The sequence below is a fragment of the Gopherus flavomarginatus genome, chromosome 1, assembly GCF_025201925.1.
Source record: "Gopherus flavomarginatus isolate rGopFla2 chromosome 1, rGopFla2.mat.asm, whole genome shotgun sequence".
Taxonomy (NCBI): Eukaryota; Metazoa; Chordata; order Testudines; family Testudinidae; genus Gopherus; species Gopherus flavomarginatus.
In genome coordinates, this window is record NC_066617.1 from 340333210 (window position 1) to 340355327 (window position 22118).

Sequence of the window (22118 nt, forward strand, 5' to 3'; positions counted from 1 at the left end):
TATTACACAGTCCATGTCGGTTTTACTGACAAAACTGTGAAGTCATTATGATAATGCTATTGGCTACATCAGTTGTCTGTCGGTCAGTTTCGAATTTTAGTTGGACCCATTCAAAGAACGTGTATTTGCTTTCATAATGGCGCTCGGCGGATAAATGTTATTAATTTAGTCATTTAGTTTTTTATCGTTTCCAACTCAGAAGCGTGCTTTGTGATGTCTAAGAGAATGTATAAGAGCAGAGCTAGTATACGAAAGGCAGCAAAAGATGCCGAGAAGGAACTTGAGAAAATTCCAAAGTTGTCAATGTATTTTGCGCTGCAATCCAATGTACAGGTACAGGCACATGAAACGAACAGCACTAGCAGCGACGAATCGTATCCAGAAGTATCCAGAAGTGCTTCAAGTGAGGTCGAAGGTGAAGCCAGCTGTTCTACCAAACAAACTGTGACAGATATACCAGCTGCTGCCGGGAAAGAAGTATCTGAATCTGAACCACTGACTGATGATCCATGAGATTGGCCGTCTATAATATCGGACAGGCAAGTGTGTGACATTATTGCACGTGGCCCACCGCAGCAGAATGAAAGTTACGAATTTCCATTTAACGAGGAAAGACGGAGGTTCACAAGTACTCATTTCTATCGAACCATGGCAAATGACAAGAAAATAAGACGTTCATGTTAATGTACTCAGTTCAGAAAGATGCCCTTTTTTGTTTTTGTTGTAAATTATTTGGCACTGGTGACATACCGCTATGTCGTGGAACATCTGCTTGGAAAGCACTGTCAAAAAGACTTCAGCAGCATGAAACAGGCAAAGGTCATCAAGACTGTATGGTGAAATGGTTTGACCTTCAGTCAGGCATAGTAAACTGTACATCTATTGACCAACTTGAATTGCAGGCTTTTCTGAAAGAAAGAGATTTCTGGAGAAATGTTGTCAAACGCATGGTTGATGTCGTTATTTTCTTGTCCGAAAGAAACTTGGCATTTCGAGGAAGTAATGAAAAGCTCGGCGATCCTTCAAATGGCAACTTTTTGGGACTGTTTGAATTGCTAACAGAAACCAGGGTGCAACGTAAGAAGAGAATGTTTGATTACGAATGTGCTGATGATTCGAGTCGTCTTTCTGCCGAAGAAAAATTCAAATCGCAGTTCTTTCTTGTTCTCACTGATCAGGCTATATCTTCTGTTTCGTCGCGATTTGACCAACTCGTGGAGTGGTATAAGTTGTTTGGATTTCTGTACAACGCTAACAGCCTGAAGCAGTGTCACAGAGAAAATGAACTGGAGAATCACAGCAAAAATTTTGAAAGAAAAATGGGAGACATTGATGCCAACGAACTCATAATGGAATTGAATTGTTTTATTTATGTCATCGAGAAAGAGAGAGGACCTGTCACGGCAAACAATTTTTTACCATACATATACAAGAACAGTCTTCAGGAGATATATCCGAATCTTTGCATTTGCATCAGAATTCTTTTAACCACACCAGTTACTGTCGCTGGTGCTGAAAGGAGCTTCAGCAGAATGAAACTGATCAAGAATATCCTGCACTCACCCATGACAGATGACAGGCTTTCTGCGCTTGCAGTTATCTCAGTCGAAAACAAGATTGCCAGATCTCTGGACTATGACGCATTGATTAACCAATTTGCGGAGAACAAGGCTCGAAAGAAGCGCTTTGCATAAATACGGAATACATGTACATTGTAGGCCTATGTATACATAATATGAACCCTGTATATTGTATAAAATAAATACCGCATTCCAGTTTCTGCATGTAAGGGGTCCCGGACATATGTTCGGAGGGGGCACGTTCTTTGTTGCTACGGCCCTGGGGGCGTGGGGCTGCCCCTGGAGTGTGCACCAGCCAGTTAGATTGCTATATATATATTTAAATTCAGCCAGGGAGTTGTATGGCTAGTCGTCTACTGGCTAAAGAACACTAAATATGTTCTTTAAGACAATCAGAATGCAGCAGGTCAATAGAAGGACATTGAGTAATTCTCACATTATTGTATCACTATCCATCAAACAAAGTCAATGTATCTGCATCAATCATTTGCTAAAATAACTAGTCATAGAATCAGAATTTCCTGTTTTAAAATTAACATCTTGACTTTACTTCAATATTTATTTTCCATTATTCCTCCAACAAGTATACAGCAGTAGGAAACTATTCTTCTGTGACAACCTTTGACTGACATTTGCAGTTCAACATCCCAGAAATTGATATCTACCTGCGCATGATGAGTGGGTCTCCTTCCTGCAGAGGCTACAGTTTGTCTTCTCTGTTCTAAAAGAGCTCTACGTTTATTTTCGCTGTTGTCAGAAATTTGTTTTCGTCTTGTAACAGGAACAGCACCTAAAATGAGAAACACAAAAAAGCATCCAGTATGTAAAGCCATGCTAAATAGAGAGGTGCAAAGATTATTGGCACTTTGATATTACAGTAGAACTTCAGAGTTATGAAGACCTCGGAAATGGAGGTTGTTCGTAACTCTGAAATGTTCGTAACTCTGAACAAAACATTATGGCTGTTCTTTCAAAAGTTTACAACTGAACATTGACTTAATACAGCTTTGAAATTATTATGCAGAAGAAAAATGCTGTCCCCCACCCCTTTTTATTTTAAGTCTAACACTGTACTGTATTGTATTTGTTTTTGTCTCTGCTGCTGCCTGATTGTGTACTTCTGGTTTCAAATGAGGTGTGTGGTTGACTGATCAGTTTGTAACTCTGGTGTTCCTAACTCTGAGATTCTATTGCAGGATTTCTCAAACAGGGGTTGCTGCTTGTGTAGGGAAAGCCCCTGGCAGGCCAGGCCAGTGTGTTTACCTTTTCCATCTGCAGGTCCGGCCGATCGCAGCTCCCACTGGCCGTGGATCACTGATCCTGGCCAATCCGCTCCCATTGGCCCAGAGCAGAGATCCGCGGCCAGTGGGAGCCATGATTGGCCAGAACTCCGGATGAGGCAGGTAAACACACTGGCCCGGCCCGCCAGGGGCTTTCCCTACACAAGCGGCAACCCGTTTGAGAAACCCTGTTCTACTGTATAGTGACTAATCCTCTATAAATGCCTAAGGTTGATGAAAATATAATAGCTAGCTAACTTCTGAGTTACCTTTGTGATATAGCATTGTCTAATGACATGCCAAACAATAATTCCATTTTATAAGATAGGCAATATTTAGGAAACTACCTTAGGGCCTAACTATCCAGGGTAATCAGTGCTTCCTACTAAAGGCTGCATGGTCTCAGCTCCCATTGGATTTAACAGTAATTACGAGAACTCAGCACATTGTAGGGGATGCTCACAAGTTCACAGAATTGAATTTACTTGACTAAGTTTCATTGCATGAGATTTTACTACACTGCTGTACATATTAGAGCTCCTTAGCTATATTTGTTTTTGCCTTGCTAATTTATGAGTATTTGTACTCATTTTAATGTATTTAAAACAAACAAACAAACAAAAAAACACTGAAGCAATTTTCTTCAGACGCATAAGCCTAAAGTAGATACTATAGTGCAAACTTAATTCAGTTTTCTTCAGTTTTTTAATACATTTTCAAAACTCAGCCTCTAACCTACACCTGCAGGGAAAAATACATCTGCACATGGAATTTGCAGGTGCAAATCAGGAACTTGCATACCCAGATATTATATGCCATTTTGTACTTAGTTACTTGATGTGAAAATGTAGGTTCTGCGTGTGCAATTACAGGTGTGCTTGACCATTTTTTGTGTACACAATTTTGTAAGGTTTTGAAAATTTGCCCCGGAATGTGTTTTGGTGCTTTTAACAGCATTTTCTCTGTCATTTTTACTACAGTGATATCTAACAAATAAGGTCTCTTACCATTTGATGAAGAGAAAAATCCATTCATTCTAGATGATTTAAAAGTGGTCAGAAGGTTGCCACCATCAAGAGTAACATGGGATACGTTAGCTTTAATAGGTTGCAAATTAGTGCTACAGGAATTATTGTAACGAGCATCGTAATGACGGAAATCACCTGAAACGAAACTGAATGTAATGAAGTTGCATTCATTATATACTGAGGAACATTAAAAATTTTAAAATGCTGAATTATTAATCAAGTAACACATTTCTGAAAAACAGTGAGAGTTGGAAGTGAACTTCTTGATCAGCACCAAGATTAGTTTTATTGGTAAGTAAGCCAAGATGTATTTAGATCTATGAAGAAACTATGGACTAAAGTTTTAGTGAGACTTACCCAACATAGTAATAGAATACGTTAGGACTCAATCCTTCAAGGTATTGAGGACTCTATCCTGATATAGCAAAGCACGTATGCAAGCATTTAACTCGGAGCATGTAAGTTAGTCCCACTGACATCAGTAGTACCATTCCAGTGCTTACTGTTAAGCATATGTTTAGTGCTTTGTTGGATAAGGGCCAGAGTGCTTAGCACCATGTAGGATCAAACCCTTAGGGAATACTATGCCTTGGTCAGTAAATACATCACTTGATGCTTCCAGTTCCATTTAAAACATTTAAAAAAAGACCCTGATAGCTGATCATTTTGTTTATGGAAATGAACATTTTGCTCCCTGACTGCTCTCCCTATTGTGTTTTTCTTTAATATACACTAGGTTGTATGTTGCAGTAAATAATATTTTTTGTTTTCTAAGCTGCTCACCCACACTGCTGAACTTCAGGATATTGTTGCAACACTATATGTCATTAAAGAAGAACAGTGCAGGATTTGTTCTCTCTTGGAAAGAGCTTTAGGACAAGGATTGTGTCTTCTCATATACCTGTCTCCTAGAACTGGAAGGGACCTTGAAAGGTCATTAAGTCCAGCCCCCATGCCTTTGCTAGCAGGACCAAGTACTGATTTTGCACCAGATCCCTAAGTAGCCCTGTCAAGGATTGAACTCACAACCCTGGGTTTAGCAGGCCAATGCTCGAACCACTGAGCTATCCCTCCCTGCATGCTTGTACAGTGCTGAGAACATTTTGGACACTACTGAAATATAAATAATGAGTCACTAAAACCAAATTTGGGTATTTAATATAAATAATCTGACTTAAAGAATGCAATAGACATAATGAATAGATACCGAAAGAATACCACCACTGATTTTCAAAGAAAAGGGAATGACTCCATCTATCCCTCCAGTATGTAGGTGTGTATGGTGGGGAGACGCAGGGGAAGAGGTTTAAAATATTTGCATGTGACATGTAAAATCTGTCTCTAAAAGTTACAGTGCTCAGTTGTATGAAGATACAGAAGGGTAGGGAAACAGAACTCTTCCCTCTCTCTCTTCTTGCCTCTTTACTACAAAATATATTCAAAGCACTCTGCTCTTCCCCAAAGATGTAGTTTTTGAGACATACAGCGTATGTACTGTACATGAAGTGACAGGCACAATAAGGGACATGGAAGCTCTTTATTTTAATAGAAGGGGGCTCTGCACCAGCTTGAGTGATCGTCAGGATGGTCACAACAGTATGGTAGGAGGCACAGACGTGGAGTTGGTGGAGTCATGGACTCTGCCTCTGGAAGAGGTTGCAAGGCTGGAAAACCATACAGCAGCTCAGCTGGGTACAGTGTGGGGACTCAGGATTCCATTATTGTTCCAAAGCACAGAACTTGGCTAGAGTGCAAAGGGGTTACTGGGAAAGCATTTGAAAATATAAATTAATCAGTCTGAAACATGCTTTAAAAGTTAATTAGCAGGAAGATATGATTTATTCTCTTAAATTTTCTTGTGTGTCTTTTGCTCTGTCTTGCCTATAGTTATTTCTACAGTAATGTTCCCAGAAAACGTTTTTGTAAAGCATGTAATGCTTTTATAAATTCTCTCTGACACAAATATTTGCCAGCACAGTGACATATGGCTGTCAGAAATTTCTTCCACTTTCTTTACTCTATTAACATGGGCAACTTTCTTTGAAACATTCCGTGTGTTAGCGAGACTGAGAGTCTTCCCAATACCAAATATTTACAGAGCAATCACTTTAAAAACATGGCAGATTAATGGCTCTTTCATGAGATCCTTTCAAAACACATTTTCTCAAATGACAGAGTCCTGCCAGCTGATAGTGGCTGGCAGGTGGTGAGTTATAGTTTACCATGTAAAACCCACTCATTTTACTGTTAACTTGTTCTCTGCCTTCCTCCTCCCACATCTATTTGTTTCATCCGCCTGTCTTTGGGGAAGGGATTTTCTTTTTATTTAATGCTTGTAATGTACCCAAGAAAATGGGGCCCTCATCTATGACTGGGGTCTCTAGGAGATAATAGATAACGATAAAAGTAGAAACTCTTCAAATTGTTGTGTGAAAGGGTGAAAACAGTATGTGTAACTGAATGCAAGATCCTGTTATCATTAAAACACCCTATTTTTAAAAAAACAAAATGATTCTTACCAGCAGCATAATCCTTTTGAGCTAGGGCACTGTGCACACCCTGCCACAAAAGATTTATTTCTTCATCAGTTGGTGTACGATCAAGACGTAGTCCATTTTCTGCACATACAAGTTTCCTTTTGGTACCAGTTATCAAGCTGTCTTGTTGGGCAATTGTCTGAATATTATTTACAGTATAATTTGTCTTTTCCAAAGGCTCACTTGGAGATACGTTGTAGGAAGGTGGGGGTACCAATTTCTCAGTGACCAAGTCAGAACTGCAAGTAATACTCTTATTATTTTCTATAGTGGTTCTATTTAAAACTTGATCTGCTGGCAAAAGGTGTCTTGCATTTACATAGTTACCATTTGTAGTGTTGGATTGACATTTGGAAGAATTTACTGGTTGACACATAGTGTCTGCTACATTCTGATCTGGCCTATTGCCTGGTACAGGTTTAGGTGGTGGATGAGGTACAATGATTTTATCCTGAGATTTTATAACCTTATGAACTTCACTAGCAGACTGCGGTCGGATTATAGTGCCCTTTCTATTCTTAGGTGTAAAACCTGATTGGGTTTTGGCAGATCTTGGTCTTCTGATTATCTTAGTCTTACCTTTACACAGATTACCTTTCTGAATTTTAGAGTCACCACTATATGCACGGGGTTTACTTTCATCACCCTTTGATGCCATCCAGGCTTGTTTAGCAAAGTGGTAACCTGTAGATACAAAACAACGCAGAGGCATACAATCTCTTTCTGAGCCTCCAGCAGCAACAATTTTTGTGGATATTGGGGGATAATCCTGGTGATTTTCTGTGCAGATAGACTCTGTAGTGCAAGTGGGAATACTTCTTAAATTATTGTTAGCATCGAGTTTACTTTGAACATAAGATGGCTGCAACTGTGTCTGAGATACTCCTGTGGTGTACTTTTCTGAACAATTTTCATCATCTTCTACTACTATTTTGTCAGTTTCATCAAACCATCTGAGTTTCTTATTGGTCTTTTGATTTTCTGCATCTTTCCCTTTTATTTTTGCCAATTCTAGACTGTCTCTGATAGATGATACAGTTTGATTCCCAAAACTGATCCTTCGGTTCAAAACTACTGCTTTGAAACAATAATTCTCATATTTAGATTCTTTCTTTAAAATGCTTTTGGGCAATTTCACTCTCTTTCGCTCATGCATGTTATTTTTCAGGTATCTGTGATGTTCAGACAATTCACCACTAAACTTTGCATTAGACAAAGGTGACATGGCTTCAGCCACATTTCCCTTTTCTTCTTTTTTGTCCTCTTCTTGATCAGTGTTGCACAAAATGGAAGCATTAGATGTGTCTTGAAATAAAGATGATCCCTGATTAATACCATTAAAATTTTTTATGTTTTCATCTTTTGTTTCTGACAAATTGTCTAGATTATCAGTACATGGCACTGTATTTGTATTTTTGCCCTTTTGTAAAGGATTAGATGAGAAAGTACTGTTGTGAACACCAGTTGAACTCCACTGTTTCGGAGGTAAGATTACAGGTGTTGCCATAGGCTGATTTGAGGTTTGTACTGATGAGGTGGTGGTTCTCTCTTGGGTCAGTTCAGAACTCTGCTCCTGTACAGAATCTAGAACTCTTTCTCTTGCAGTAGAATCAGAGGTGACCCAGGCTTTGCTGGATTTGAACACAGGGTTATCAGTGGCTAATGAACTCTCTCTACGAACCATTCCAGAAGATGGAACTTTCAACATATTGTTTTTTTCCTCTTTCCTATTTTGCATAAAAGTACACGGACTGTTTACAAAGGTTATTTGATTATCAGAAGTACACATGTCTGTTGTTCTTTTTTCTGTTCCACTAAGAACAAATGATTTCTGTTTTGGATTGTGTACATTTTCAGCAGGAATTAGAACATTTTGCTTAGCTAAAGTGTCATGAAAAGGAGTGTTTGGCTGGCTATTTTGGGTATCTAAATTTATCAGCCAATTATTTACATGCTGATTTTTAGAAAAAGTTAGCTCAGGTGTATCAAGGAAGCTCTTATTCATAGACTGTGAATTCTGTGAATTGTAGGGTATAGAGTCGTCCCACTGTGTAGTCAAAGATGTTTCACTGGGTGTTGTATAATTTTCATTTTGTTCTCCTGCCTCAAGACTGTCCAGGCTTGATGGGCTGTCAGAATTTGTTATTTGGTTGACTTCTTGGTGAAAATTCTGAAACACAGAAAAATAGGACTTGTTACAGTCATAATATGCTATTGTATTGATTGGTACAGTTTTGTTCTTTACATTAATTAAAGCTTAGGTTAAAATCAGATAAACACTACTATACTTTTCGTAATGGAGTAATGGAAGTTATTTTCACTCTTATGTTCACAGCATCATCAATTGCCTTGAAGTATTCTCATTCAAATCAATTAATATCTGGGCATTTATAACAAAAGAAAAGAATGAACTTTTGAGATCACATTCTAAGGAAACAGATGTCTAATTCAAGGATTTTATTTCTGTGTTTTTATATCAGTTCTTCAAGAGCAGAATTAAAAAATATATTAGTGTATTCATGGATCTATTGCCACTGTCTAATCCTCAAAACTTCCCTGGGTGCTAAGACACAAGGAGCATCCTGGAGATCTGGGCTTTATGGAATTGAAGGGACAATACACATAGGTTTCCTAAATTCTGCTGCCATCCATGCAGTGAAATCACAATAGTTCTGCTGTGGTCAGGGACATATACATCTGTGGGGTTGTGGGGCTACAAAATACTTAGTCTCTTGCACTGAACTGATCTCATTTTGTTTGACCCACAAATTACATTACTTTCCAATAAGATGGTTACTGTCAACACTAAGCAGTGAAATGCCAACAATTAGGCGTTTTTATTTGTTAAGATATTTTACAGTCAATACATGGTGAGAAATGCAGCTCCCATGTGTACTTTCAAACTGGCCCACTTAATAAAACAGATGCATGTTATTTTAAATATTCAAGCCCTGACTCTCCACCATGTTCAAGCACTATGCTGCCCCTGACAACTTTCACCTGGTACAGTGTTCCCCTATATGAAGGGAATGCTCTACTTGCTATCTTCATTTAGTGGACAGGAGAATCCAATAATCATTTTTTTCCACAGTGTGCAATTAAATTCACCTTAAAAGTTTATTGCTAATACCAAATATCTGATGGTAAAACCCTCATCACTTCTAATCCTAAGAACATAAGAACGGCCGTACCGGGTCAGACCAAAGGTCCATCTAGTCCAGTATCTGTCTATCGACAGTGGCCAATGCCAGGTGTCCCAGAGGGAGTGAACCTAACAGGCAATGATCAAGTGATCTCTCTCCTGCCATCCATCTCCATCCTCTGACGAACAGAGGCTAGGGACACCATTCTTTACCCATCCTGGCTAATAGCCATTTATGGACTTAACCACCCTGAATCCTCTGAAATTTTAGAATCTCTGCAGGGGTAGATAATTGGGTTGTGAATTAGGAATCATAACAGCAAAAAGCATAGCTTCTAACTTCTAGTATACTGTACTGTATTTATGAGGAAATTTTACTTAAGCTACCTTTCCATCCCCTTTACACTTCTGGAGCAGCACAAAGAAGACGGAGTAAGGCCATGGCTATAACTCAGACTGGAATTTGTCCATAATATTGGAATGAATATCCTTATGCAAAGTGTCATGAAATCTTTTCCCAATACTAGCGGTTAGAACTTAACCACCTATGATCTTATACAACATTCATCACTAGAGTATCTTAACACAACACATTTTAAAAGAAATACATAAGATCTTGATTTCTTTCTTTTTGTCTCTCAGGAGAAAGGAAATTACATCACATTCAAAAGCATACAGTAGTGCAGTGCCATCCACTTCCCCAAAACACCTTAGTGAGACACTAATACGGTAATATTTCAGAGGAAGGAGCGGAACCTACTCAATCATCAGTCATCTCTTTCAATACCTAGGTGTTCGGTGGATGTCTTTCATTTCAGTACTGCCCAAGCCTGAACATACATAATTTATGACATCTAATGGGATCATTACACAAGGTAGTATGTCTGAAACTGTACACAAACAATGAAAGAAAAATTGCATTTTAATTATTTTCCTATTTTCTCTCTACTTCTTTTTGTTATAGTCAAAATGTCCTGCAGGGCTGGTGCAAGGATATTTTGTGCCGTAGGAGAAACTTCTACCTTGCCCCCAGCCCCCAGCATCGCTTATTAAAAACTTCCAAAAATGAATACTGCATAATATGGCATTGTTCATTAGAATTAATACATGTTTTGATTGAAAATGTATTAATTTAATTATTTAGTCTACATATTTAATGAAAATAAATGAATAACCTGACAGTGCTGACATTGTTATTGTTTTCACTTTGCACGACATAGCATGGATCTTAAAATAAATCACATACGTTATACACAATACATTGTCACAGAGTAACACTAATAATTTAGAATTTATTTTTCCACGGGGAAGGAAAGCAGACCGGGTTCAGTCAGTGGGGGTTCAGGTTTGGCTGGGGAGTGCAAGGGAAGCAGGCCGGGTTCAGTCAGTGGCGGTTCAGGTTTGGCTGGGGAGTGCAAGGGGAGCAGGCCGGGTTCGGTCGGTGGCGGTTCAGGTTTGGCTGGGGAGTGCAAGGGGAGCAGGCCGGGTTCGGTCGGTGGTGGTTCAGGTTTGGCTGAGGAGTGCCAGGGGAGCAGACTGGGTTCGGTCAGTGGGGGTTCCGGGTTGGCTGGGGAGGGGAAGGGAAGCAGACTGGTTTGAGTCAGTGGGGTATTGGGTTGGGGGGGAAGAGAAGCACACCAGGTTCAGTCAGTGGCAGTTCAGGTTTGGCTGCGGAGTGCAAGGGGAGCAGGCCTGGTTCGGTCAATGGGGGTTTGGGTTTGGCTGAGGAGTGCAAGGGGAGCAGACTGGGTTCGGTCAGTGGGATATCGGGTCTGGCTGGGGAGGGGAAGGGAAGCAGACCGGGTTGAGTCAGGGGGGTATTGGGTTAGGTGGGGAAGAGAAGAATACTGGGTTCGGTCAGTGGGGGTTCAGGTTTGGCTGGGGAGTGCAAGGGGAGCAGGCCTGGTTTGGTCAATGGGGGTTTGGGTTTGGCTGGGGAATGCCAGGGGAGCAGACTGGGTTCGGTCAGTGGGGGTTCCGGGTTGGCTGGGGAGGGGAAGGGAAGCAGACTGGGTTCAGTCAGTGGGGGTTCAGGTTTGGCTGGGGAGTGCAAGGGGAGCAGACCGGGTTCAGTCAGTGGCGGTTCAGGTTTGGCTGGGGAGTGCAAGGGGAGCAGGCCGGGTTCAGTCAGTGGCGGTTCAGGTTTGGCTGGGGAGTGCAAGGGGAGCAGGCCGGGTTCAGTCAGTGGCGGTTCAGGTTTGGCTGGGGAGTGCAAGGGGAGCAGGCCGGGTTCGGTCGGTGGTGGTTCAGGTTTGGCTGAGGAGTGCAAGGGGAGCAGACTGGGTTCGGTCAGTGGGATATCGGGTCTGGCTGGGGAGGGGAAGGGAAGCAGACCGGGTTGAGTCAGGGGGGTATTGGGTTAGGTGGGGAAGAGAAGAATACTGGGTTCGGTCAGTGGGGGTTTGGGTTTGGCTGGGGAGTGCAAGGGGAGCAGGCCTGGTTCGGTCAATGGGGGTTTGGGTTTGGCTGGGGAGTGCCAGGGGAGCAGACTGGGTTCAGTCAGTGGGGTATCAGGTCTGGCTGGGGAGGGGAAGGGAAGCAGACCGAGTTGAGTCAGGGGGGTATTGGGTTAGGTGGGGAAGAGAAGAATACTGGGTTCGGTCAGTGGGGGTTCAGGTTTGGCTGGGGAGTGCAAGGGGAGCAGGCCTGGTTCGGTCAATGGGGGTTTGGGTTTGGCTGGGGAGTGCCAGGGGAGCAGACTGGGTTCGGTCAGTGGGGGTTCCGGGTTGGCTGGGGAGGGGAAGGGAAGCAGACTGGGTTGAGTCAGTGGGGTATTGGGTTGGGGGGGAAGAGAAGCTTACCGGGTATGGTCAGTGAGGGTTCAGGTTTGGCTGGGGAGAGGAAGGGAAGCAGTCCAGGTTTGGGTGTGGAGGGGGGCGGTGGGCAGGATAGGATTCAAAGAGCCGCAAGGTGAAATGGGCACTATCCTCTCCAGTCCCTGGCATGCAGCGGGCCAAGTGCACTTGCAACAGGGCAATGGAAGTGCGTGGCCTGCTTTGCCTTAACGAGTCCATTCTGCGCCTGGGATGGGGCGTTGAATGCTGGGCTCTTGCTCTGGCAGGGGGGTGTGGGGCAGGCAGGACTGTGAGGCAGAGAGTGCGCGACCCTTATGCCAAAGCAGGGTCGGGAGGGTAGAAAGCTGGGGCACAGGGAGATGGGTTAAAGCGGCTTAGCCGCCCCTCCACAAAAGAGAGCCCATAGAGCTGCCAGTCATGGTGTCCCTCCCTTCTCTCCCCAGAGAGCAGAGCCTCTGCCCTGGAAATCCTGCAGCCCGCTCTCCGAGGAGCATGCCATGTGCAAGCTGGCCCCGCTTGCAACACACTGATAGTACAGCTCAGCCCCAGCGGGGTGTCTTACATCTCCTGCTGCAAGCTGCTCCACTCTTCTTCGGGCTGCTGCTGTGCAATCTACAAGACCGAGGAGCTAGTACTGTAATAATGTACTGTGACAGACCCAGACCAGTGGGGTACAGGAGTCTGGTAGAGGGCAAATATAGTGGTCACTGGATGAGTAGTTTTCTGTTCCCTGAGTGACCAGAGCAGGGGCTGCACTACAGTAATCAGGAATCTGCTAGAACCAATTAAGATAGGCAGGATAATTAAGACACCTGGAGCCAATTAAGAAACTGCTAGAATCAGTTAGGGCAGGCTAGCTAATGGGGGCATCTGAATTTAAAAAGGACCTCACTTCAGTTTGTGGCATGCGTGTGAGGAACTGGGAGCAAGAGGTGCTTTGAGCTGAGAGTTAGAGGGTGTGCTGCTCGACGACTGAGGAGTACAAGCGTTATTAGACACCAGGAGGAAGGTCCTGTGGTGAGGATAAAGAAGGTGTTTGGAGGAGGCCATGGGGAAGTAGCCCAGGGAGTTGTCGCTGTCATACAGCTGTTACAGGAGGCACTATAGACAGCTGCAATCCACAGGGCCCTAGGCTGGAACCCGGAGCAGAGGGTGGGCCCAGGTTCCCCCTCAAACCTCCCAACTCCTGATCCGATACAGGAGTTGAACCAGACTGTGGGTTCCACCAGAGGGGAAGATCTCTGAGGTGCGCAAATCCGCCAATAAGCGCAGGACCCACCAAGGTAGAGGAGGGACTTTGTCACAGTACCTACCAACACAGCAATCTGTAAAATTATCGATTCACAATCAAAGGACTTTGCTGGCTTTCTAAATGGCAGGAGTTGGAGAGCAATTCACTGGGAGTGTGGTTCTTATCACCTCCCTATAGTCTGCGATCTAATCAAAGGACTTCCCTAATTGCTGGCTGTCTAAATGGCTGGAGAGCAATTCATTGAGAGCGTGGTTCTTATCTATGTCCTCCCTACAATCTGCGATCTGCAGCCTGCGTCTTGATTGCTATCTGGTCCTATTTTCAGGCACTGCTTTTCAGAGCCCCTCAAATCTCGGTGTCGTAGATGGCCGCCTAGTTTGCCTAGTGCTTGCACCGGCCCTGATGCCCTGATTCAACACTGTAGACTAGACAATAGATTTCAGAATCTAACCTGAATTAAATTTAGGGTTACCAACTTTCTAATTGCAGAAAACCGAACACTCTTGCCCTGCCCTTTTGCCCCTTCCCCGAGGCCTCACCCCACCACTTCTTTGAGGGATGTGGGAGGGGGATCTGGGCTGGGACAGGGAGTTGGGATGTGGGAAGGGTTGCAGGCTCCGGGAGGGAGTTTGGGTGCAGGAGGGGGCTCAGGACTTGGTTGGGATGCAGAAGGGGGTGAGGGGTGCGGGTTCTGGGTGGCACATACCTCAGGCAGCTATCAAGAAGCAGCAATGTGTCTCTCCAGTTCCTAGGGGGAGGGCCAACCAGGGGACTCTGTGTGTCATCCCCACTTGCAGGCGCTGTCCCTGCAGATCCCATTGACCGTGGTTCCTGGCCAATGTGAACTGCAGAGCCGGCACTTGGGGTGGGGGCAGTGTGCAGAGCCCTCATGGCTGTCTCTCTGCCTAGAAGCCAGAAGGATATGCTGGCCTGCTTCCGGGAGCGGGGCAGGGAGCTTGCCAGCTCTGCTGCTCTGGTAGTGCAGCCAACCAGTCTTTTAATGCCTCGGTCAGCGGTGCTGACCAGAGCCACCAGGGTCCCTTTTCGACTGGGTGTTCTGGTAGAAAACAGGATACCTGGCAACCCTAATTACATACTGGTGGGGAAAAAGGGTAGGAGATGCATTAAGAATAATAGTGCGAGCCCTATTTTTTTTTTGTCTTGTGACTTTAAAGGGAAACATTTGCAAATTGCAAGAAACAGGACTAACTGAAGTAAGAATTTATAGCTCCTTTAACAATTATGTTGAAAGTTGAATTTCTGAAGGCTTATTAAGGAAACCACAAAAAAAATCTGTTAATAAATAAGCACATCTTTTCCCATCAGAATGCTATTTAATTTAATATTAATGTTATTGTTAAACTACAATATTGCATATTTTAATTTAAAGTTGTTCAACGATTTTCAATTGTAAAATAAAAAAATTAGAGCGCTCTTTTGATACAAAAGTATCTTGAAAGACTTTTTATGGTTGAATTAAATCTTATCTTGCACTAAATGTTCAGATGTGGGTGCAGGCTTATATTATAGTTATGATCTGAGATAAAGAAACCAAATACAAGAACAAAGAACCAAAGTAAGACTATGCAAGCTGGTGTCTTTCTAGTAAAACAGAATATATAGAGCTTTGTTAGTTACTTATTAACGTTTCCTTTTAGCCAAATTATATTTTAACCTCTATTTGAGCTTCACAGCTGAAGAAAGAAGGGAAAAAATGGGAAAAAATTCCTCTCTAAATTTTCTACATAAGACTACACCTTGGGAATAGCTGTAGCGTTTCCATCTGGGAAAAATGTTGCACCTAAAGTTGCACCATATTAAGTAAAGGTGTATTTCTAAACTGATTTAGTTAAACTGAGGCAGAACTTTGTGTGGACACTATTATATCAGAGTAAACTTGGCTTACATCAATTTAGTTGCATTTGTAAATTTATAAGTTGCAAGCTAAGTAACTAGATGCAGTTTTAAACTGATACAAGTTTGTCCATACAGAGGTTTGCCTGAAAACTTCAAACAGGAATTGCTATTGTGTTTATATAAATGAATTATTTTCTCCCAGCCTGCAGAATAATTCCTTATAAAGAGCATCCATCTAATTCCAGTCAAATCAATCCCCAAGAGACAATTTAGTAGCTAAATAAGTTGAGGCTTTCTGATTTACAGACAGAAAATTTTACTTAGTTCAGCCTTGCAAAAACATCATGAAACTGTACCAGCCCAGGCATAACTTCTATTTGTCTACCTTACCCATCAAAATATATTATTCACTCAAGCAAGAAAAATTCTGCAAGTGTGACTTAAATTTAGACAAATCAAAGTATTATGTATCTTATAGATTCATAGACTCTAGGACTGGAAGGGACCTCGAGAGGTCATCGAGTTCAGTCCCCTGCCCTCATGGCAGGACCAAATACTGTCTAGACCATCCCTGATAGACATTTATCTAACCTACTCTTAAATATCTCCAGAGATGGAGATTCCACAACCTCCCTAGGCAATTTATTCCAGTGTTTAACCACTCTGACAGCTAGGAACTTTTTCCTAATGTCCAACCTAAATCTCCCTTGCTGCAGTTTAAGCCCACTGCTTCTTGTTCTATCCTTAGAGGCTAAGGTGAACAAGTTTTCTCCCTCCTCCTGATGACACCCTTTTAGATACCTGAAAACTGCTATCATGTCCCCTTCTCAGTCTTCTCTCTTCCAAACTAAACTAAACCAATTCTTTCAGCCTTCCTTCGTAGGTCATGTTCTCAAGACCTTTAATCATTCTTGTTGCTCTTCTCTGGACCCTCTCCAGTTCCTCCTCATCTTTCTTGAAATGCGGTGCCCAGAACTGGACACAATACTCCAGTTGAGGCCTAACCAGCGCAGAGTAGAGTGGAAGAATTACTTCTCATGTCTTGCTCACAACACACCTGTTAATGCATCCCAGAATCACGTTTGCTTTTTTGCAACAGCATCACACTGTTGACTCATATTTAGCTTGTGGTCTACTATAACCCCTAGATCCCTTTCTGCCATACTCCTTCCTAGACAGTCTCTTCCCATTCTGTATGTGTGAAACTGACTGTTCCTTCCTAAGTGGAGCACTTTGTACTTGTCTTTATTAAACTTCATCTGGTTTATCTCAGACCATTTCTCCGATTTGTTCAGATCATTTTGAATTATGACCCTGTCCTCCAGAGCAGTTGCAATCCCTCCCAGTTTGGTATCATCTGCAAACTTAATAAGCGTACTTTCCATGCCAACATCTAAGTCGTTGATGAAGATATTGAACAGAGCCGGTCCCAAAACAGACCCCTGTGGAACCCCACTTGTTATACCTTTCCAGCAGGATTGGGAACCATTAATAGCTACTCTCTGAGTACGGTTATCCAGCCAGTTATGCACTCACCTTATAGTAGCCCCATCTAAATTGTATTTGCCTAGTTTATCGATAAGAATATCATGCGAGACCATATTAAATGCCTTACTAAAGTCTAGGTATACCACATCCACTGCTTATAACAGAAGAGATTATCACAACTTTTCTATTAAAAATGCACACAATACTTTATTTACATAGCATCATAGAAACAGCTAGCATTATTGTTCACTCGTTTTGTTCCTGCTCAGAAGCTCATATTACAGTACACATTAATTAGGAATGGAACACACCTACTAGTTCATTTTCTGCAATGCAGGCTCTCCTAATAGAGGATGAACTATCTGTAAATCTCATGTGCATCTAATTGTATGGGTGACAATTTTCACACTGGCACTTATTTGATAGTATTTAGATGAGCACAGGGTATGAAATGTTTAGAAAATGTTGCCTTTGATTAGCTAACATTTTAAAATCAAATTTAAAAAGGCACTAAGTCTGGTAGGCATTAAGGTAGACAGGCCTAGATTCGCCAGTCAACCAAGTTTATTTTGTGCCATATAACTGGACCAAAGTGAACCTGAAATAGCTGGAGATTTTCACTGGAGAATTCCACTACACGGGGGGAATAGCCACATAAAGATGCTAATATGCCAGAAACTCTCTCTCCCTCAACATAAGAGAAGGGAGGAGTCTGTCAGGAGCAGACTGGGGGCATGGCAGGGTGTGTGTGGCAGAGTGAGGGTCTGCTATGCCTGACTGCCCACTGGGGTAAGGTCCTTAAGGGAACATTTCATCAATGGTGTAATTTAAAGCTACCCACCTGCAGCTGTAACTTGTGCTGAAGCTGGCCTCTGTCTTCCCTCATTCACTGCACCCAAACACAGAGTGAGTGCAGTGGAGAATTAAGCTCTCCATATTAAATGATTTATTCTGTTGCTTGTTCTGTTACATTAAGGCTTGGTCCTGCATAGACCTTGTGCAGAGATTGCTTATGTAAGTGCAAAGTAAAAAGCAATACGCAAGTCAGGGAATCCAAAGGAATCTGAACCTCTATTAACTGAGAGTTTTGTTGCACAACTACTAAGTTACACCTCCAAAGAAGAGGCAAATACATTTAAGCAGCTCATTACACAAGGACAGCACTTTAGCCTTTGATTCCTATGACATAATCATTCTCTTCCCATCATCTTCCCTGTCCATACAATGTGCACTGCAAGTAAGGGAAGAGGTAAAGGCAATCTGAGGCTTACTGCCAACAACAGTGAAGACTGTGTGTAGCATTTAATACTAGTTGCTTCCTTGTGAAGCCTCTACTTGTATTTGTTTTGTGGGCTTCTTTGAAATGCAAGATTGACTCTACAGTCTATATTGTACATTACATTTTTGATGTTTTTCAACACCGAGTACAATAACCATCACCTAACGCTAGCCTACTTTTAAACAAAAGTGTGTAAGAACTGAGAACCTACTGTTTATCATCTACTGAAAATACTATTCTTCTTTTCTCCTTTTTTCTAGCACTCTTCTTGCTTTCACTACATAACAGGTTCCAATTCAGCAAAGCACTTAAGCACATGCTTAACTTTAATCTCATGCGTAGTCTCTCTGTGCTTAAAGTTATGCATAAACAAATTAAGGAAATGCAACCTAGATGGAGCTACTATAAGGTGGGTGCAAAACTGGTTAGAAAACCGTTCCAAGAGAGTAGTTATCAGTGGTTCACAGTCATGCTGGAAGGACATAATGACTGGGGTTCCACAGGATCAGTTCTAGGTCTGATTCTGTTCAATACTTTCATCGATGATTTAGATAATGGCATAGAGCAGTGGTTCTCAAACTCTTTTTTTCTGTGGACCACTTGAAAATTGCTGAGGGTCTTGGCGGACCACTTAATGTTCTTTCCAAATGTTGTTTGCACAGTTAGTTAACTATTGTAAAGCACTTTGGATAAAAGTGCTATAAAAAAACCTTAATAATGAACATTTTTTTGTTCTACAAATAAAAGCACACAACTCATATTTTAATAACAGTTGTCTTACCTTTATAATGCGATGGATGTGCCCTCTCTCCCCCACTGCAACAGCTCCTGAGCTGGGGCTGAGAAGGAGGGCTGTCTCTCCCCGGCAGCTGCAGTCTTGGAGCTGGGGAAAGGAGCCTTTTTCTCTGGCCCTCGCAGCCCTGCATGTCCCAAATTCCCCCCACCCTGTCTTCTCATCCCACTGCCTGCTCTCATCTACTCCCTATTTTCTCAAAAGCCACCACCTCACCTTACATGTACATCTTTTCCAGGGTCTAGGCACTTAGTTAGTGGAGCCATGCCTGCGTGGCTCCACTAATTAGGTGGTTGGCCCTTCATTCTCCTGTATGTGGCGGCCCAGGCACGCACCTTAGAGGGAACTATTCACGGACTACTGGTTGTCCGCGGACCACAGTTTGAGAAACGTTGGCATAGGAAGTACACTTATAAAGTTTGCGGATGATACCAAGCTGGGAGGGGTTGCAAGTGCTTTGGAGCATAAGATTAAGATTAAAATTAAAATTGATCTGGACAAACTGGAGAAATGGTCTGAAGTAAATGGGATGAAATTCAATAAGGACAAATGCAAAGTACTCCATTTAGGAAGGCGCAACCAATTAAACACATACAAAATGGGACACGACTGCCTAGGAAGGAGTACTGCAGAAAGGGGTCAAAGTGGACCACAAGCTAAATATCAGTCAACAGTGTAATGCGGTTGCAAAAAAAAGTGATCATCATTTTGGGATGTATTAACAGGAGTGTTGTAAGCAAGACACAAGAAGTAATACTTCCGCTCTACTCTGCAATGATTAGGTCTCAACTGGAGTACTGTGTCCAGTTCTGGGTGCCACGTTTCAGGAAAGATGTGGACAAATTGGAAAGAGTCCAGAGAAGAGCAACAAAAATGATGAAGGGTCTAGAAAACGTGACCTATGAGGGAAATTGGAAAAAATTGGGTTTGTTTAGTCTGGAAAAGAGAAGACTGAGAGGGGACATGATAACGGTTTTCAAGTACATAAAAGGCTGTTACAAGGAAGAGGTTAAGAAAAACAATTTTTCTCCCTCCGAGGATGGGACAAAAAGCAATGGGCTTAAATTGCAGCAAGGGAGGTTTAGGCTGTATATTAAGAAAAATTCCTGTCAGGGTGATTAAGCACTGGGAGGTTGTGGAATCTCCATCACTGGAAGTTTTTAAGAGCAGGTTAGACAAACACCTCTCAGGAATGGTTTAGATAATACTTAGTCCTGCCATGAGTGCAGGGGACTGGATTATATGACCTCTCAAGTGACCAGACAGCAAATGTGAAAAATCGGGACAGGGAGTCGGGCGTAATAGGAGCCTATGTAAGAGAGAGACCCAAAAATTGGGACAGTCTCTATAAAATAGGGACATGTGGTCAACCTTCTTTCAATGTCCCTTTCAGTTCTATGATTCTAAGATTCTATGTGCTTCAAAGCTTTGCTGACCCAGGGCCTGATGGAAAAATTTTCACCAGCATCTAAGTCCCACTTTGAAAGATACCTAAGTTTGTGTTTCAAGCTTTTGAAAGTGTTATTCTTAATATTCAGTAAAAGGGCTAAATTATACCTTCAGTTTTTAAGCAGGACTCCCTCACTTTCTTTCAAGGGTAACTTCTCCTTAAATATCAATGAGCGCAAAGTGGTCCAAAGTTTGGAAGCATTCTGAGGGATTTTGAATCTGTAACAATTTTTCTTGCGAGAGCTCTGAAATTGTTACACTGTATTACTTCAAACTTCAGATACTGGACATACGGAATTTGAATTATCCAGAGTCTTCATAGTTCAGCCTAATCCTATTAATCTCATCATCCCAGACACATACGATGCACATTAAGTCAGGATTTTATCATTGCTTTGGATCTCTCTCTCTGATTTTAAACTTAACTGATTTCTCCTTCACCCTCTGCTACTTTTGATACTGCTCTGTTGCCTCAGTGGACCACCAAATGCACGGTAATTTAACACTAAGTGGTTTCCTTCAGTCTTCTAGGTTTGTTAAATAGTTTTTAATTAACTGAGTCACTTCCCTAATTTGCTGTTGCTGTGGTTAAGTAATCTGCAGGATGTCAAAAGCCTTTCTTGTATCATCATGTTTTTTTTCTGTCCATAAGTAACAATGTATTTTCTCTTCTTATATAAAAGTAGGCTTGGGAGAATTGGATTTTTTAAAAATTTTGAGGGATAGTATTAATTGTTGGAAGCATTTCATTCAGTTAAATTTTCACAGCTGCAGAAAAATATGGGGGGATCAGACAATAATAATTTATTGACAGTAGACACAGACTCAAAGTTAAAGCTTTATAACCATTAAAATATTAGTTGTCAATATCATGACAAAATATACAAAATAAATATTGGTAAATCAAACTCAAATTCTAAAGCAGCATTTTTCTTACTTTGACTATCTGTAAATTTCAGTTATTCGTGGAAATATTTTTTGTAAATTTCTGTATGTCTGATTAAATCAATGTTTACCAATATTAACCAATAAAAATCAAATCCTTCCAAACCTACATATAAGCAACTTAGAAATATGAAAACAGAATGTACGAATATTGAAAAAAAACTACTAGAGATTGTCTTAATATTTATTTTGATATTTGGAAAAGATATCCTGCACTGGGGAAAAGTTTGATTTTAACTACAGCATTTTCCAGTGAATAATTTCTACTAAGGTGAAACCAAATATTCAATCCCCATCATGTATGTTCTGGGACTGAGAATTTCATTAACAGTACTCAAATCCTAAATTCTTTTCTGCCTGGTTTGGAATTGAAAAATCCAATGTCTTTCCAACTACTGTCTCATTTTTGTACCACTGATTATATAAGTAGGATGGCAACAAATACCAAAGGTTGGGTCTTAAAAAGCACCTCTATGAGGTAGGTGCATAACTCTCATTGAGTGTTAATGGGACTTAAGTGCTTTTGAAAATTTTACCCCAAACCTATGTTTTCCCAGCTGTCACAAACACGGATATCCTGAAGCTTCTAAATTGATCAGAGATTTGAAAGGCTTTGGTCAGACCCAGTAATTCATCTTCTACACTCAGTTATGAGTATGCTTTCTATATTCTGCATTTGCTAATACCCTTTGT

General features: G+C 41.7%; 1 protein-coding gene across 5 annotated transcripts in view; it reads right to left on the reverse strand.

Annotated features, from left to right (window-relative positions):
* The window catches only part of CEP126 (centrosomal protein 126), a 66078-nt gene that overhangs the window by 14589 nt on the left and 29371 nt on the right, over positions 1–22118 (reverse strand). Inside the window, exons 6-8 of one of the 5 annotated variants that reach the window (XM_050940379.1) lie at positions 7020–8595; positions 3868–4023; positions 2246–2370 (exon numbers count right to left, since the gene is read on the reverse strand). In XM_050940379.1, coding sequence (XP_050796336.1) covers positions 2246–2370; positions 3868–4023; positions 7020–8595 — 1857 coding nt within the window. Of the gene's footprint in view, positions 1–2245; positions 2371–3867; positions 4035–5507; positions 5652–6407; positions 8596–22118 lie in introns of those variants that run through there. The other 4 variants (XM_050940371.1, XM_050940365.1, XM_050940380.1 and 1 more) reach the window with 4 other exon arrangements.